We start from the raw sequence: 19,021 nt of genomic DNA, 5'->3' as shown, positions 1-19,021 counted from the left end.
AATGTATCTGTTTTTTATTTCTTTTTTTGTTACTATTTTAGTGATGGCAGCCCAGGAAGTCAGAGTGTGTCAGAGAAGTTTGAAATCGATTGGACAACTGTGCTGGTCAGTTCCTACAGTGCAATAGTTGTAAAATTTGATGGACGTGGAAGTGGATTTCAAGGAACAAAGCTTTTACATGAAGTGAGGAAAGGGCTGGGAAGTTGCCAAGAGAGAGATCAGCTGATTGCACTGAGGTAATTTACACTGCTTTACACTAATCTAAATGAACATTGATGCTGGGATTGGGTTGTACAAGGATGGATCTAGATCAGGGTTTCTCAACTAGGGTCCCCCCAGAGGTTGCTAGGGGTTCCTTGAGCAATGAGCAGTTTCTGCCTCTCCGATAAATTCCCAATTTAGCTATCTGTAAGGGGGGAATTCTTCCCAATAAATATAAGTGTAAGAAACATTGTTCTCACTGACCATCACGCTAATGCATCATGAGTTGCAGATATAGTTTTTGTTTTTTTAGTAGGGATTCCTTGAGACCAGAAAGGTATTTCAGGGGTTCCTCTATGTTTAGAAGGTTGAGAAAGGCAGATCTAGATGATCAGGTCAGCTTCACTGCAACCTGCTGTTATTTTCAGTACAACATTTGACTTACAGGTGACTGTTGGCACATTTCTTCCATTATAGTAAAAACAAGTTATCTTAAACCAGAAACTATGTTGGGGCTATGAATCACTTTGTGCCAACATGATTTTCAAGATGTTCCCCAAAAATGTAATGGCTACAGTCAATATGCCCATTTATCATATTAAAAGAAAAGTATGGGAATGTTTTTTTTTTTAAATCATATTTACCTAGGTGGATGCACCATTGATCCAATGCTGCATATATACCCCGCCGGCTCTAAGACTGAGAAAAACTCCCTGAGCAGTGAGATGGTGACCCTCAGCCACCATCACTCTGTTCTGCCCCCCCCCCCCTTGTGCTCACTGGAGCGCTGGTCTGTGGAGGGGGTGGGAGTGGACAGATTAGGCTCTCAGCAGCTTGATGAGAGGCTAAGCCGGGTGCCAGTCCAGGAATGTGGGTGTATCCCAGCCATATGGTCTCAATATTTTCCGAGCCTGGACCAGCTCTGTATCGTCAGCTGACAGCAGGCTTCAGCCCGCTGTCTGCTGAAAATGGGTCACAGGAGTGCAGAATGAATTGAACTACTTTGATCCACAGGATCCAACTCTGGCCAGTCATATAGCCGGAGTCCGCAAACCCAGAAGGAAGACAGGTGAAGATGGAAGCCTTGTCAGCGGTGACAGCGCACTGCTGGAGGGCTTCGTTCTAAGGTAGGTTTTACATAATGGGCTAGTATGCAATGCATACTAGCACATTATGCCTTTACCTTGCAGGACACAAAAAAAAATGCCCAACGATTTACTACCACTTTAAGATTTCTGGCAGATTGACAGTTTTTGTTTGATTTTGCACTTTTTTGAACCAATATAACAAAATACTTCCAATGATATATTTAACAGATCGAAAGGGAACAAATAAGAGAAGTTAATTTTTAGGGTTTATATATACTTTATAATGTATGCATTGATGCATGTAACATTATTTGCATTGTATTTTTGAGGAACCCATTTGAAGTGAGTTGAGTGCTAAAATACAGTTCAACTTGTATTTTATCTATCTGTAGTATCTAGAGGGCTTCTCTCTCTGTCTACAGCCACCAAAAATTGCAGCTAGTATCCTAGGCTCATAATGACATTGCGTCAACACCATTCACCTTATTTCAATGAAATATAATTAGATGAATATGTCATAACAGCTAATTAACAATGTATTCCTTTTTTTAATAACTCTCTTGATTTCCTTCTCTTCCAGTACATTATTAAAAGAACAATACATAGACAAGACGCGAGTTGGCGTATTTGGAAAGGTAATCTACAAACGTTTGGCATTTAAAAGTGATGGAATAAACATGGCTCGGGTTAATGCTTAGCTAAATTAGAAAAAGGAAAAAGCAGCACTGATTCCTGATATTGAATTGTGTGAAGAATGAAAAATCTGTTCTCCTTGCACTTCACCCAATATCTGTTCTTGCAATCCTCAAATTTTTAACCTCAGATCAGATCATGGGAACTCTAAATTTATTTATTTAACCACTTCCATACTACAGGCCATCATATGACGTCATGGACTGTGAGTGGAGATATCTGAATGATGCCTACAGCTACAGGTATCATTCAGATATATTTTTTTCTGCCAGCGATTTCCTGTACAGTAAAAGCAATCATAGCGGTTCAGCCACTTCATTGTTTTAACAGGCGGTGGGAGGGGATCTCCCCCTCCTGCTGGCCTCCGGTGCTTCTACCGGCTCGCCTGTGCATTCGGTGAGCTGGAGAATGAATCAGCCAGCGGTGGCTGTTTACCATAGAGCTGACCGAGAACTAGATGATCCCCGGTCATCTCTATGATCTTTGGAGGCCAGGCGCAACATTATGCTGTCACTTCCGGTCCCCAGCAGATGTAAGCACTGCTATTTTTTCAGCTGGAAAGCCGAGGTCCTTTTTTTCTCTTCCCGATCTCAGGCTTTCCAGCCTAGAGGCAAGATCTTTTAAAAGAATTGAAGCGCCGCCATCCCCTCACGTTTGCACACAGAATACGTAGGTCGCGTCCGCAAATGTAAAAAACATTCAAACCACTCATGAGGTATCGCCACAAATGTTAGAGCGAGAGCAATAATTGTAGTGCAAGGCCTCCTCTTTTTTTTTTGCAAGGCCTCCTCTTTAACTCTAAACCGGTAACCTGTAAAAAATGTTAAAGCTTCGTACCGAAGTTTGGTGCCATTCCACGAGTGTGCGTAATGTTAAAGCATGACATGTTAGGTATCTATTTACTCAGTGTAACATCATCTTTCTCATTATACAAAAAATTGGGCTAATTTACTGTTTTGTTTTTTCTTAATTAATTTCCCCCCAAAAAAAAAATCACATTTGAAAAACTGCTGCGCAAATACCGTGTGACATAAAAAATTGCAATGACTGCCATTTTATTCCATAGTGCCTCTGCAGAAAGAAATATATATAATATATATATATATATATATATATATATATATATATATATATATATATATATATATATAATGTTTGGGGGTTATGAGTAATTTTCTAGCAGAAAAATGATGTTTTTTACATGTAGGAGAGGAATGCCAAAATTGACCCTGTATGGAAGCGGTTAAAAGGAAAAGGGTTGGGACTTTAAATGAAGCACGTGACACATAGCTGGAAAAATGATCAGATGCATGATGGCACATTTATACTTTCATACACATACAGATATCATGATAGCATATTATCATTATAATTTATATATATATATACACAGATGTCATGAATAACACATCACAGTATAAAGTATACTTAAATAAGTATATCATGTATTTATTGCTCATTTTAAATCAAAAAGGAAATGGTGTGCTTGGCATGTCATCAAATAACACTTTAGAAACATGACAGAATTAGTTTTTTTAGAATTTTAATTATTGATCCTGCCTAAAAATGTTAACTAAAAGGTGCCTCTTTTTTGATCCTAGACAGTTGGGAGATATAGAAATACAGTTGCTAAATATACTCTGTGTTCTTTTCAAAGTGGCAGCTGTGTAAAAAATTATTCATGTGTGGGATTTCCAAAAACAAGTGGAAATTCCATATTTTCCAAGGAAACTACCTGTGGAACACAGAGCGGTGTCATCCTTTCCACAACTCTTTTGGTAATAACTAAAGGGGAACCTTGTTATGCTCCCTGCATTACATAGCGGACTGCAGTTTGATCAGAAAAATACAAACTTTTGTCCACTAAAATGTTAATTTTATCCAAAAAATGTTTTTGTTGATGAAATGAACACGAAATTAACACAATTTTAGTTTAGTTAACTAAAATACAACTAAAACTAAAACAATTCGGATGACTAAAATACGACTAAAATGGCATTTTAGTCAAAAGACCATGACTAAAACGAAATCTAAATTAGATGTCAAATTTAACACTGCCCTACCACTTAAGAATGAAAGGAGAGGGAAACACTTTAGTATCCCCTATGTATGGGACCAAGAACAGACCCTGAATAACTGATGCTTTAAATGTATTGGTTACTTACCTGTGACATGAGCCATCCTTTCTGGATCCTTCTGCTGGAAACCTATAAAAGAAAGAAAGAAAAAGTTAGCAGTTAGAAGCGGCAAATATTGGTTTGTTATTGAAGGATTAGTTAATAGCAGTCAAAGTTGCTATGTTGTGCAATAATTATTAAATAATTCTATACCAACAATAAACAGGCCATGGCCAATTCATACTATTCATCTTGCCTGACTGCCTATTTATTTAGTTATTTGATAGGTGTTCAGGTTCTGTCCCTGATCCCATAAGTAAGGGGCATCTACTAAGCTGCTGAAAGAAAAGAAAATTAAGAAAAGGCTTTTTTTTTTTTCTTACAATTTAATGATAGTAATATATTCAAATAATATGTGCAATGGCATATGTGCAATAGCGTTACAGCCAATAGAGTTTAGTTTTTTGGGATTTTTTTAAAGTTGAACTTCTTTTTATCAAAAAGCTATATTTTTTTTTTGTTTCTGAAAACTTGGTTTTATTTATAATGACATTATAAATCACAGCAGCTAAATATGTGTCTGTAGTGCATGTTCAAACCTTAATACCATTAATAATAACATATTATCAGATTTTGACTCCAGGAGTATATAATGAGTTTGTCAATTCTAGAGAAATGCTTAAATAATTCATTACAATTTAACCAAACCCATTTTTAGTCGGCTAAAATATACTGGAGATTTTCGTAGATTAAAATACGACTAGAACTCAAACAATTCATATGACTAAAGTATAATTAAAATGGCATTTTAGTCAAAAGACTAAGACTACAACCAAATTGAAATTTGACGTAAAAAATATCACCGTTCTCCCATAGAGAGTTATTAGCCACACAAAAAACACTGCACCACCACCCACCGGTTATACTCATCTTTATCAGCTTGATGACTAGCACTGTAATTTACAGCTCTAATGGAGGTAAACCCAACTATGTTGGTAAGGACTATAGATGAGTAGGATGTTCAGTTTTCCTAGAATATTCTTAATAAGGTAGCGAAAACACAGTAGCACTTTAAGGGCCCCTTACATTGTTGCATTTTAACACAAAAAAAGGGGGTTATTTACTAAAGGAAAATCCACTTTGCACTGCAAGTGCACTTGGAAAGTAAAGTCGCTGTAGATCCGAGGGGGACCTGCAAGGAAAATAAAAAACAGCATTTTAGCTTGCACATGATTGGATGATAAAATTAGCAGAGCTTCCCCTCATTTTAGATCTACCCCTTAGATTTAGAGTGACTGCACTTCCAAGTGCACTTGAAGTGAAAAGTGGATTTGCCTTTCGTAAATAACCCCCAAAGTGTAACTTGCTAAAACACATGTCTAACTACCCCATATTAAAAATCTGACCGACCAAAAATAAAAATACAGCATCAGTTTATATCAGCATTTAGTGCATTGGAAAGAATTCAAAGTTAATGTATAAAAGCACATATAACATGTTTTGATGTGTTGTCATCAAATACTAACAATCTTTGGCCGATGGCTGTTATTTCTATCTACTCCAAATCCCAAAGTGAAAAAGGTATTGAAAATGTGTCTCAATAACACAAAGGAAATACGCACTGACGCATTACAACACATCGGCTCAGTGCCACAAAAAACACACTTCTGTGCACCTGGAATCACCCCATTTATTGTGCATTTCCAGGAAACACACTCAAACTGGAGCACCAAGAATATGCTCCAACTGTGCATGGTAACCAATCAGCTTCTAGGATTTTTTTTTTTTTACATGTTCTGAATGACATAATATCAAGAAATATCCACAACTTAAATCTCAACAGCTATTGCATTATGATACTTAACCATTTTTTTTAACATAAATAGAAAGAAACACAATAATTAGCATACACGATGCACAGCTGCAAAATCTGGTGCAGCTGTGCAAAGGAACCAATCAGCTTCCAGTTTTTTTTTGTCAAAGCTTAAAAAGCGGACCTTCAGTAATTTTTTCAACTTTCTGTCTATTAAATCCTCTGCCCTTGTTGTTTTAACTTTGGAGAGTAAAACATTTTTCTGCCAGTAAATACCTTTTACGGCCTACTTCCTTGTTTCTTGTCTGGTAAAAAGCCTAGGCTTATGACATCATACACAGCCCTCTCTCTCACTCTCCTGAGAGTTTGCTAGGAAGGGAGGGCGGATGAGTCATAAGAGGGCCAATGAGAGTTTTAATAGGAAAGCAGGGGGACTAGCAGGAACACCAGGGATTTCACACAAAGAAACCAGCCTGTCGGATTAATTTCATGTGATCATTGCTAGTGGCTATATTCACCAGCAGTGACCACTCTGTTCTGCCTGCAGGGAAGGTCCCCCTCACTCCCCACCTGCAGAACACAATAGTGCTATGGAGGGATTCCCCATCAACATTGACTTTGTTGACGGGGAAATCAAGCCATTTTCTTTCCTTCCACCACGGGTGGAAGGAAAGAAAACTGCACGATCTACAGGCTGCTTATGTCTGGAATCACCCCATTTATTGTACATTATAGGGGGCATTTACTAAACCAAATAATGGGGTGCAGCTACGCATAGTAACCAATCAGCTTCTAGTTTTTTTCAAAACATAAAGCAGAGTTCAACCCACTTTTACTGCTTTATCTTAAAGGAAAGACCACCCCTCCACCACTCGATTTTGGAAAATTAATATCATTTTATTTTTCTTACTTAGCTTTTCTGAAGTACTGAGTACTCGGCCGTGGCCCAGAGAGTAATTTCCTCTTCTCCCCCACTGCCTTCTGGGACCTGTTTGTGACCCAGAAGATGATGGAGCCATTCAGAGGGTGCTGTGTGACTCACACATGTGCAGTAGGAAAAAGCCTGAAGGCTCCACTGTCGGTTTCCCTTAGTTGGAATGGCAGCGCCTGCACTCAATCCGATGGATGGACCGCCCTCGGGGGTCCAACATTGCAGGATCCCTGGACAGGTAAGTGTCCTTATTAATAGTCAGCAGATACAGTGTTTGTAGCTGTCAACGTTAAAAAAAAAATTGCAGCTGGAACATCGGTTTAATTGAACAAGCTGAAGTTAAAAGTTGATTGGCTACTGTACACAGCTGCAACAGATTCTGTGTACTCCAGTTTTAGTAAATCCCCCTTATGGTAAATATAATAAATGAGTGCTCCATCGATTTAGATATACTGGGGGCTATTTACAAAGAGGCAAATCCACTTTTCACTACAAGTGCAAAGTGCACTGAAATTGCACTGAAAGTGCACTTGGAAGTGCACTTGGAAGTGCAGTAAGGAAAATAAAAAACAGCATTTTAGCTTGCACATGATTGGATGATAAAATCAGCAGAGCTTCCCCTCATTTCAGATCTGCCTCTCAGATTTACAGGGACTGCACTTCCAAGTGCATTTTTTGTGTAATTTCAGTGCACATTCAGCGTAATTTCAAGTGCACTTTTAGTTTGCACTTGTAGTGCAAAGTGGATTTGCGTTTCGTAAATAACCCCCATTGTCTCCTGATCCTGGTGAGATCTGATTTCTTTGCATAATGATATGTAGTAACAAAATCTGAATTTTATAGAGAAATAATTTAAATAACCGACTATTGACTAGTTGTTTTGCGTTATAAAACTCAACATCCTGTTGAAATAAATCTGTGGTTGCTACAGTGAGAGAGAGAGAACACAAAGAAGAAGTTATTACATGGAAGGAGACTGCCCATACAAATAACACATAAATTCTATATAACATAATCCTCTTTCAGTAGGATGTGATGTATTATAAAATACAATTATCTAAGCAAAAACTATTGATGAGTGCATTCATTTTCCTGATATGTTTCCACCAATATGGTTTGAATTATTTGTGTTGTAATGCTGTAATGCTTCTTATTAAATCTAATTTATAATTAGAGTAAGCACTTGATTACCATGCAGTCTACGTGCTCCTGGAATAATTCCTTTGAAGATAAAACAGGTTATTTTGTCCGGGCCGTAATTGGCAGACTCTCATTTACAATTTCAGCCGAATCCTCAGAATCAGATTATGTTTAATGATGTAAATCTACAATTATAGTCACCTTTCTCTTGTTCGCCACTCGGAGACTGACTTGTTAAATATTCATAGTTTTTAGGTTTGGATGAGCGCATAGTTAGAACTAATTCAACTTTTATTGACAGGAGGTTTTAGCGGGTATTATAACAAGATTTTGCACTTATTGTAAACAAAACATTGCAGAGATTTATTTTGTTATTTTAGATTAGGTAGACTCTGCTTTGTGATTTTTTAATGCCCGGGCATGTCTCCTATTTCTCTTTTGGAGTATGTCATCAAGTTTTATTTTAGTATGCGTACCTGTGTTTTCCATAAAGCACACATTTTAGTACAGCAATATAACATTCTTATAATATAACTTAACAGTGTTTACTAGGATTGCAGCAGCTGGGATGTTTGTCAGACACGGGTGCCCATAATTCAAAACTAAGAAAGAAATATGCTGGCACTTTTTTTTATTACCCATTAGATTAAAGTGTCTTTCAAATTTCTAAAAAAATCAAAACAAGAAAGGCAAAATGGCCAATGCCCAAGATCACCGGAAGTATAAGATGGTTTTAAGGCTAAAGCCAAGCTCCACCCAAAAGGGGAAGTTCTGCTTTAAGGACTCGTCCCGCGCTCCTCTAAAGGAAATGGCACTTATGAGGAGTAGGGGGGAGCGGATACTCAATTTTGACAGGTACCCACTTCCACTTCCATTCTGACTGTCTAGTCGATCAGAAGCGGAAATTCTCCTCATTCTCCTGGGACATGTGAAGTGTCCCAGAAGACTGCATCCACCATTCATAATGCGCAGCGCTTCTCCCTAATGCGCAGTGGACACCCGTCTGTGAAGCCGCAAGCTGTCACAGCCAGGTGCCCATAATCCGATCAAACAAATAATTAAATTTCTGTAGCACATCCCTAAATTTGATGTATCAAAACTATATTAATAGTATAGGCATAGGACTTTTAAGGCACAGCATTTTCTGATAAAAAATAACATTTATTCAAAGTATGATAAAATTAAACAACATGCAGTCTATATTATAACAAACCACAATAAAATTTAATTGTATAAAACCAGTCAATCGATATTTGCAATGATTGCATATAGTAGTCAGTTACAGCTCAATTTGTTTCTCAGACAAGGTCCTCTTCATCAGGAGATATCGATATAGACTTTCTATAAATGCCATCTAGATAGAATGACAAATGTTTAATAATCGTATTATAACATAATATTATAACAATATTTAATTTAGCATTTTATAGTGATATTCCCACAGGGATGGAGATGCAAGGGCCCAGATACACACACACACACACACACACACACACACATATACCACCCATAGGGGTCCATATTAAAAGTTTGTCATTCTATCTAGATGCCACTTATAGAAAGTCTATATTGATAGGTCCTGATGAAGAGGACCTTGTCCAAGAAATGCATTGAGCTGTAAAGACTACTATATACAATCATTGCAAATATCGATTGACTGGTTTTATACAAATGTATTTTATTGTGGTTTGTTATAATATAGACTGAACATTGTTCAATTTTATCATACTTTGAATAAATGTTATTTTTTTACCAAAAAAAGCTGCGCTTTAAAAGTCCCTTGCCTATACTATTAATATATTTTTGATATGCCAAGTGCCCATAGTTGAGATGCCGGCACTGAGGAAAGAAGACAGCAGGTGAAACTGGCTGGGGTGAGCACACCGCTGGATCGTGGGACAGGCTGTTCTTTTAAAAAGTCCACAGCTACAGTTTTTGGAGCTGCTGACTATCATTTGTTTCACAGGAGATTTTTTAAACTCCTGTTTAAAGTAGCCTAGCACTAACTAGTCTTAGAAAATCATCCTACTACCTGTGCTGCCTAACTTGTGTAAAAAAAAAAAAAAAAAGTGTGTACCTATTTTTAGTCTTCTCCAGTCCGGTCATGTGATTCGCAGCTCCAGCTTCCCTGTGCAAATAAGTATCAAAAGGAGCTGCGCTAAAACATGACAGCACTAACCAGTATAATATAGTGCAAAAATTACCATAATAACATTGAAAATTAAACTTACGTCCAAATTATGCAAAAAGTGCTCTAAAAATACAAAGTGCAAAAAGTGACATAAAGTGCTTTATATTGATCAAATTACTAAAGTGCAAACAATTCTGTAAATAAATTATATTTTTTTATATATATATATATGCCGTACGTGCATTCCAATGGTATACCAGAACTCCCACATATTGATCCACAGTGAGTGAAAAATGCAGCCAAATTCCCAAAATGAAAATAAACTCACATAGCATAAAATCTTTTTATACTTCAATTCTCTAGTATTTAAAAATGTGCACTTACATAAAAAACAAATGTATCCAGCATAACAAGCTCCTCCTCCCTGCGCGTTTCATCATCAATAGGACGTCATCACGGGGCACACGTGGCGTTCTGGTGCACCGTAATATATACACAGATAAGCAACCACGCCTCGGGCTAAGTCCCTGGCCGCAGACGCCTAAGGAGCCATCTTAGCTCAGAACCAGAATCGGAGGTGATAACGTGTTATTTATTATTGGCCTTTGACATAATTTTTTTGGTTGAATAATGATTTGATTTTGTATATTTTCTATATTTTTGAAAGCATAGAATTCACCTTTTGGTTAAGTTCTATTGGCAGATAGCATGTCTAATTTTTTTTGTTTTCTTTTTTTAACCTCCCTGGCGGTATGATTCAGTCTGGAATTAGGTGCTGAAAGCGGTACAATTATTTTGCATGGAAATCTGGCGTTTTATTTTGTAGTCCTGTAATTCTTAGGAATAACTCTCTTAAATCTCTTCAAACCAGAGTCTAGCAGACATCCCTGGTATGATAAAGTTTATAATATAATAAAGAATAATAAAAATTATTCAATAATGTAATCAAATCCTAAAACACTGAAAAAGGGACACTTTTTGGTTACTATGGACAATCTCCAAATTCCAGGCAGAAAAAACAGTATTTATAATATAAAAGTGCATGCAGGGCACTGCACAGACCACTAGGGACAAAGGGGGTGTGTAATTTTTAATGCAGTACTGTAATCTGTATGATTACAGTGCTGTGTGTGTTTTGTGTCTTTTTACTTTTTTGAATTTGCCGCCGTTCTCCGCTCCCGTGCATCGTAACGTCGCAGGGAACGGAGCTCGGCGGCATTCGGCACTGTGAATCGAGCGGAGGACAGCTCGATCACACAGCGCGGGGGACATCGCTGGATCCAGGGGACAAGGTAAGTAAGTCTCACTGTGTCCTCCCCTGCATCCAGCGATGCGATCCCGAGTCTGGCTCGGGGTTACCGCTCCTGCTAGTAAATTCCCAACACAAGCCAGACTCGGGATTACCGCTAGGGAGGTTAATGCACAATAACAAAAATTGTGTAGAATAATACTTGGCTACAGGGGCGTAACTAGAGATCACAGGGCCCCATAGCAAAATGTTGTATGGGCCCCCCCCCCACCAAAAAAAAATGAACTAATGCTATTAAACAACAGACTACCACACCCATGTGGCACAGTACCCAGGCAACAGCTTATATAAATTTTGAACAACAAAGTATGCAGTATACTGTATGCAGCCCCTGAAGGGAACACATTGCAGACCTCCAGGCCTTTTAACCAATTTCTGTTCTGTTATATAAAATGAAATAGTTCAACTCACCATAATGCAAAATCAGTGGGATCCCTGAGCGTGTCACTTGCCATCATCGCCTGCCACCAGATGCAGATTGTAACTTGTCAAACGTTGCGGAATGTCACCTACCACATGTTGCGGATTGTCCACTTGCCACATCCCAGATTGTCACTTGCCAAGTCACCTGCCACACATTATGGATTGTCACTTGCCACATCCTGGATTGTCACTTGCCACACATTATGGATTGTCACTTGCCACGTCCTGGATTGTCACTTGCCACGTCACTTGCCACACATTATGGATTGTCACTTGCCACGTCCTGGATTGTCACTTGCCACGTCACTTGCCACACATTATGGATTGTCACTTGCCACGTCCTGGATTGTCACTTGCCACACATTAAGGATTGTCACTTGTCACATCACCTGCTACACATTGCGGATTGTCCACTTGCCACGTCGCCTGCCACCAGATGCAGATTGTCACTTGTCACACTTTGCAGAATGTCACCTGCCACATGTTGCGGATTGTCCACTTGCCACGTCCCGGATTGTCACTTGCCACGTTACCTGCCACACATTACGGATTGTCACTTGCCATGTCCTAGATTGTCACTTGCCACGTCTCGGGTTGTCACTTGCCACGTCACCTGCCACACATTACGGATTGTCACTTGCCATGTCACCTGCCACACATTACGGATTGTCACTTGTCTTGTCACGGATTTTCACTTGCCACGTCACCTGCCACATGTTACGGATTGTCACTTGCCACATCCAGGTTGTCACTTGCCACGTCACCTGCCACACATTACGGATTGTCACTTGCCACGTCCTAGATTGCCACACATTACAGATTGTCACTTACCACATCCTAGATTGTCACTTGCCACACATTATGGATTGTCACTTGCACGTCCCGGGTTGTCACTTGCCACGCCACCTGCCACACATTACGGATTGTCACTTGTCATGTCACGGATTTTCACTTGCCACGTCACCTGCCACATGTTACGGATTGTCACTTGCCACATCCAGGTTGTCCCTTGCCATGTCACCTGCCACACGTTACGGATTGTCACTTGCCACGTCCCTGGTTGTCACTTGCCACGTTGCCTGCCACACATTATGGATTGTCATTTGCCATGTCATGGATTTTCACTTGCCACATCACCTGCCACATGTTACGGATTGTCACTTGCCACATCCAGGTTGTCACTTGCCATGTCACCTGCCACACGTTACGGATTGTCACTTGCCACGTCCCGGGTTGTCACTTGCCACGTCGCCTGCCACACATTATGGATTGTCACTTGCCATGTCACCTGCCACACGTTACGGATTGTCACTTGCCACGTCCCGGGTTGTCACTTGCCACGTCGCCTGCCACACATTATGGATTGTCACTTGCTCTGCCACTTTCCTGCTGTGTCACAGAGTTAGGCAGCAGATTATCAGTCAGGCAGCAGAGAGATAATGTCATCTCTCTGCTTCCTGGCTGCCTGCACAGTGAGGGGGAACTGCACTACAGGGATGAGAGGGCAGCGAGAGATGATGTCATCTCTATGCTCCCCCGCCCGTCAGCTCCCTGATTGGCCAGCCCACTCATGCCCACTCTCATCTGCCTCCCAGTCCCACTATCACCCGCGGAGCCGCTCGCGGACCACCCGCGGAGCCGCTGACTACCCGCGGGCCGCCCGCGGACCACCCGCGGCCGCCCGCGGACCACCCGCGGACTACCCGCGGACCACCCGCGGAGCCGCGGGCCGCCCGCGGACCACCCGCGGACAGCCCGCTCTCACCCGCTATCTCCCGCGGAGCCACGGAGCCTATCCTCACCGGGCCCCACTTGACTGCGGGCCCCATAGCGCCCGCATGTGTTGCTATGGCGGTAGTTCCGCCACTGCTTGGCTATATGTTTTACTTCGAATGACAGTTTGGGAGTAGGCAGTTACATTTAAAAAAATACAATGTCAAACTGACAAGATAGTTGTATCTTTGATCTTAAAAACTACAGGATAATGGTGTTGTGGTAACTTGCCCAAATAAAATTAAAAAAAACATAATATTATTCTTGATACTACTAGAAAAAAAAGCCTTTGAAAATTAGTTTGCAATAACTCCATCAGTATCACCAGCAAAGCAGCTTCATTATTATCCCATTAGAGAAGAAGAGAATTATGCGCTGCATTTGGAGATTTCATAATTTGCCACGTCACGAATGTTAATTCTCCATTACAAATGCTAGTTTACAAGACCAACCGCTTCTGCTTCCGAGAATGCATGTTTGTACTTTGGGCTTTTGTCCGACGAAAATTTGAGAACCTGCTATCCAACATTTGTTGGCAGAAAGTCCGACAACAATTGTCCGATGGAGCATACACATGGTCGGTCAAAAGAGCAAGATGTATTGCCATCAGCATTTTAGGCATTAATACATATGCAGCCATAGGTGAAAGTAGGTTGCCAGTAACAAAGCATGGAAAATGGTACTAAGAAAATATATTTCAAAAAGCATCTACAGATTATTTAATAGCACTGGTGTAAAGCATCTAGGGGATATTTATGTAATCTTTGTCTGTCCCTAGTTCTGCTTTAAGACACTTTCTAGAAGTTATCTAGTAGGTTAATTGGATCCTGTTTAAATTGGCCCTTTCATGTGTATGCAAAAATGTAAGTTAGGGACCTTAGATTGTAACCTGCTTGAGGGCAGGGGCTGACGTGAATGTTCAACATATATGTAAAGCACTACTTAAATTGCTGGCACTATAAAAATACCTATAATAAATACATAAATAAATATACTTGTACTGCACAGTCTTTACAGTCTATCTGGTAAAGAAAGGTTCCGTAGACTGAGAAATGACTCTGCAGCTATAAGTGTTGTCGGGTGGATTGAGTCATTTACCAGTTTATTGCATCTCCAGGTGCCAGCCATATTTCATAAATCTATTCTCTCCGCCCTTGGAATGTTTGATGTTCTCATCCACCTTTCAGTGTTTCCACTCCTTCAGCAGATGGAGTGGAACCCACTTGTTATTGATATGTCAGAAATAAGTGTAACCGTTGGGTGATTTAAAGCCCAAATACAACCCAAACTTTTTTTTTTAGATAGAATCAGAAAAGCTTAGAGTATTTGTCCCCCATTTGGGAGATGTGTCTTTACTTCCTTGCTTTTAACAAAGAACAGGAGTGAGGGCAAATTTCCCCATCTTCTGTCCTTGATAGGTGAGGAATGTTCAGAACAACTGTCAGGATTTTATAGTCATCTGTTGCCACAAGAGAGAAATGTCCTGTGCTTCCTGTCCAGGTGACAAGTGCCAGGCAGAACAGGAAAGGGACAGAAAGACAAAGATAGCAGATAATATCTGACACAAGAAACTCAAAGGACCCAGAGAGCATTTTAAAATTAACAGAAACTCTAAGCCCTTGTACACACGGTCGGAAATTCCGACGGAAAATGTCCGATCGGACCGTGTTGTCGGATAATCCGACCATGTGTGCGCTCCATCCGACTGTTTCCGTCGGAATATCCGACCGACAAAGTTTTAGAGCTGGGCTATAAAATTTTCCGACAACATGATCCGAGCAGACTTTGTCTGATCGTTTGTAGAGAATTCCAATCGGATAAAGTGCCACGCATGCTCAGATCAAATTCCTAGACCAAAGCTATTGGCTACTAGCCTGAACGTAGTCCCGTCTTAACGAAAAAATGTCATCACGCTCCGAACGATCGGATTTTCCGACAACTTTGTCCGACCGTGTGTTTGCAACACTAGTTTCGGACAAAATCCGACGGATTTTGTTGTCGGAATGTCCGACCGTGTGTACAAGGGCTAATTCTTATCTATTTATTCTAAAGGTAAAAATGGGGGGAAAAAAAAATTGGCCAGCATCTACCAAAAACTGAGGTATAATTTTTGAGTGGCCTGGCCCTTAAACTTCATTCACACCTGAGTATTATGTTGCACTATTCCCAAAGTGCTACAGTGACAAGATGACAAGTTCTATTATTCTTAATGAGCCTTTTTACACCTGAGCATTGTGTCATTTGTTGCATGAGGCTTGAAAGAGTACATGAGCTTTTTTGGGGCAGAGTCAGTTTTTTTTTGGCCCTATAGACTTTAATAAGAAGTACCTAAAGAATTATTGAAAGACACATTGATGCGTGCTTTTCAGGGACATCTGTTCAAAAGTCTGTGTGGTCAAAAATGCACAATTTTGCTTCTGTACTACAAGTTGCACATACAAATGTGTGAAAATGTGCATATAAACCTGCATAAAAAATGCCTCTAAATTGCCTGGCTAGGCCCCCTCTAGGTGGGAATGGGGACTTCAACTGAAAATGTTACTTGCAAACATCAGTGCTTCTTTGAACATATAAACACTATTATATATTGTAATATAAAGCAGATGATGTAACATTGACATGTCCATGGTCCTATAAATATTAGCACTATTCTCCCAGACCCTTGTTATCTGAGTTCATATAATCCTTTTAGAGCAAAATATGATGAATGATATGTATGTGCTCATCGGTGCTCAAATAAAAAGTATCTTACCACCCTGTTATTTAGGCACTGCTCACCATGCCAAACCCAGGCAATACAGTACAAGCATAAGAACTCAACGTATCAATGCTGTGCTACATATGTGTGAGTGTTGGCATGCCATGGCCTATACATGTACTATATCCCATCAGTCCCAAATGGCATAGTGGTGAGATACATTCTTTTGTTAAGCAGAATTGTACCTTGCCTTTCTATTTGCACTCTCAGGCTTCATTCCCATTGAGGCGTATTGGGGGGGGGGGGGGGGGCGACAATTGTGGTAAAATCGTGCAAATAGAATCACGGGACGCCCATTGCACCAAAAGAGGCTCATGTGCTTTTTTTGAGGTGATAGGCGTCCCATGATTCTGTTTGCATGTTTTTACTGCGATTGCCACCCAAAGAATCGCAGGAAAATCATGCCGCATTCGAGGAGCTATTGAAATTGATGGGCAACGCACCAGGAACACAAGGGTGTCCCACGATTCTCCACTATTGTGCCTGCGATTCGGCACACAGAGATGTGAATGGAGCCTTAGAGTAAAACTGTTGATACATACAAATAAACACTGATTTTAAAGCGGGAGTCCGCCGTTTTTTTTTTTTTTTTTAAAAGCCAGCAGCTACAAATACAGCAGCTGCTGACTTTTAAAATAAGGACACTTACCTGCCCAGCGTGCCCGCGATGTCGGCACCCGAAGCTGATCTCTCGATCGTCTCTCGGGTGCTGCCGCCGCCATCTTGGGTATGGGAATCAGGAAGTGGAGCCTTTCGGCTTCATTTCCCGGTTCCCTATTGCGCATGCGCGAGTCGCGCTGTGCAATACGGATGGACCCGCTGCCTCTGGGATCTGTGTGTTTCCCAGCAGGCAGCAGGGGACTTTCGGAAAGGGGCGTAGATATACGCCCCTTTCCGCAGAGAGCTATCCCGGAAGTGGGTGCAGTTACCTGGATTATCCAGGTAACTGCACTCCCCTCCCCCCTGAAAGGTGCCAATTGTGGTGCCGGAGGGGGGAGGATTCCAATGAGCGGAAGGTCCACTTTAGGGTGGACCTCCGCTTTAATATATTGTTACAATGTCAGTGAAATGTAAACTCAAAGCAGATAAAAAAGCTCTATTTAATGAAGTTTTAAATAGAAAAAAGAAAGCCTCTTTCATAGAGAATAGAGACGTGCTCGTGTTAAGCTTTTGCAAAGTCAACGCCTCTTTTGTAACACAACATAAAATACACTCTGTTTGTACTTGTGACCATTGTCACTAAAAAAGAAAGTGAAAGGCAAACTACCCCAGTGGTGCAAAAAAATAAAAAATACCCTAGCACAGGTTTTATCCCTTCCCTATTCTATCCAAAACAAAAAACAAAAAAAAATTGAATCACATACACTTTGAAGCAAACTCCATGCAGATATACAGTACACAAATTAATGCAGCTTTGTTTTTGTTAATATCTTATTAAATTAAATTTTTTCACATCAGCCTCATTTTGTCTCTATGCAGAAAATCTCAGACTGAGAGATTAAGGAGCAGCACAATACTGCGGTGCTTATGTGATAGCAAGGGGAATTCTTATAGGAGGAAAGTGCAGAGTGACATAGAGATTAGCTTTCACTGTCCAGTCACAGACTGGGGAGGGACAAGACCTGTAAGTGTTGTTTAATTGCAGCCAAGAAAAAATTCTTGTGGTGCCAGATTGTGTGTTGTGTGGCAGAGCTGTGTAAAACGCAGGACTGGATTGGCAGAAGTACACAATCTTTGGCAGGTAACAACTGCTGTACACAGTATGTATTTCATTTGAGCATGGCTTGCTGGGGGAGTACGCGAAGGCAGGAGGAGCCAGGAGTGCTGTCGAGGATCCCAAAAGAGGAGGATCGGGGCTGCTCTGTTCAAAACCATTGCGCAGAGCAGGCAGGTAAGTATGACATGTTTGTTACTTAAAAAAAAATAATATATATATATATATATATATATATATATATATATATGTTATGTCTCTTTAAAGCGTGACGAAACACTCATATTCGTTACAGCACAGCAAGCTGCCATCATACCCCTCTGTTAGACCTGCAGGTGCCATGGGGCTGCACATGTGGTCAGCTATGAGACCAGCCATGTGATGGCTTGACAGTTCAGTTAACCACTTCAATACAGGGCACTTTCGCCCCCTTCCTTCCCAGCCCAATTTTCAGCTTTCATCGCTCTAGCGCTTTCAGTGACAATTGCGCGGTCATGCTACACTGTACCCAAATTAAATTTTTATCATTTTGTTCGCACAAATAGAGCTTTATTTTGGTGGTATTTATTCACGACTCCGTTTTTTATTTTTTGCGATATAAGCGCAAAAAAGCGTAAATTTGGAAAAAAAACTATATTTTCTTTTTTCTATTTTAAAAGAAATCCAATAAAATCAAATTTTGTCATAAATTTAAGCCAAAATGTATTCTGCTACATGTTTTTGGTAAAAAAAATTCCGTTAAGTGTATAATAATTGGTTTGTGTGATCACGGACATATGTACGCAAATGATCATGTACATATGTGTGCAGGTGATCACGTATATATGTGTGCAGATAATCATTGGAACATGTGATTTTAGTGGGACATATGTGGGGGACATGTTTTTATTATTAGGGACATGTGTTTTTATTATTTGGGGACATGTATGT

At 40.3% G+C, this 19,021-nt stretch overlaps 1 protein-coding gene across 4 annotated transcripts in view; it reads left to right on the top strand.

The window, feature by feature from the left end:
• Positions 1-19,021, top strand: part of DPP6 (dipeptidyl peptidase like 6) — a 1,860,394-nt gene that overhangs the window by 1,820,918 nt on the left and 20,455 nt on the right. For all 4 annotated transcript variants that reach the window (XM_077491167.1, XM_077491164.1, XM_077491165.1 and 1 more), the window contains exons 20-21: positions 42-236; positions 1,870-1,924. In XM_077491167.1, coding sequence (XP_077347293.1) covers positions 42-236; positions 1,870-1,924 — 250 coding nt within the window. The remainder of the gene's footprint in view (positions 1-41; positions 237-1,869; positions 1,925-19,021) is intronic.

This window comes from Lithobates pipiens, unplaced genomic scaffold, assembly GCF_037356315.1.
Source record: "Lithobates pipiens isolate NorthernLeopardFrog02 unplaced genomic scaffold, aLitPip1_a1.2 Scaffold_19, whole genome shotgun sequence".
Lineage (NCBI taxonomy): Eukaryota > Metazoa > Chordata > Amphibia > Anura > Ranidae > Lithobates > Lithobates pipiens.
The sequence above is the reverse complement of the archived record's forward strand: the minus strand, read 5'-3'. Positions and strand labels throughout refer to the sequence as shown.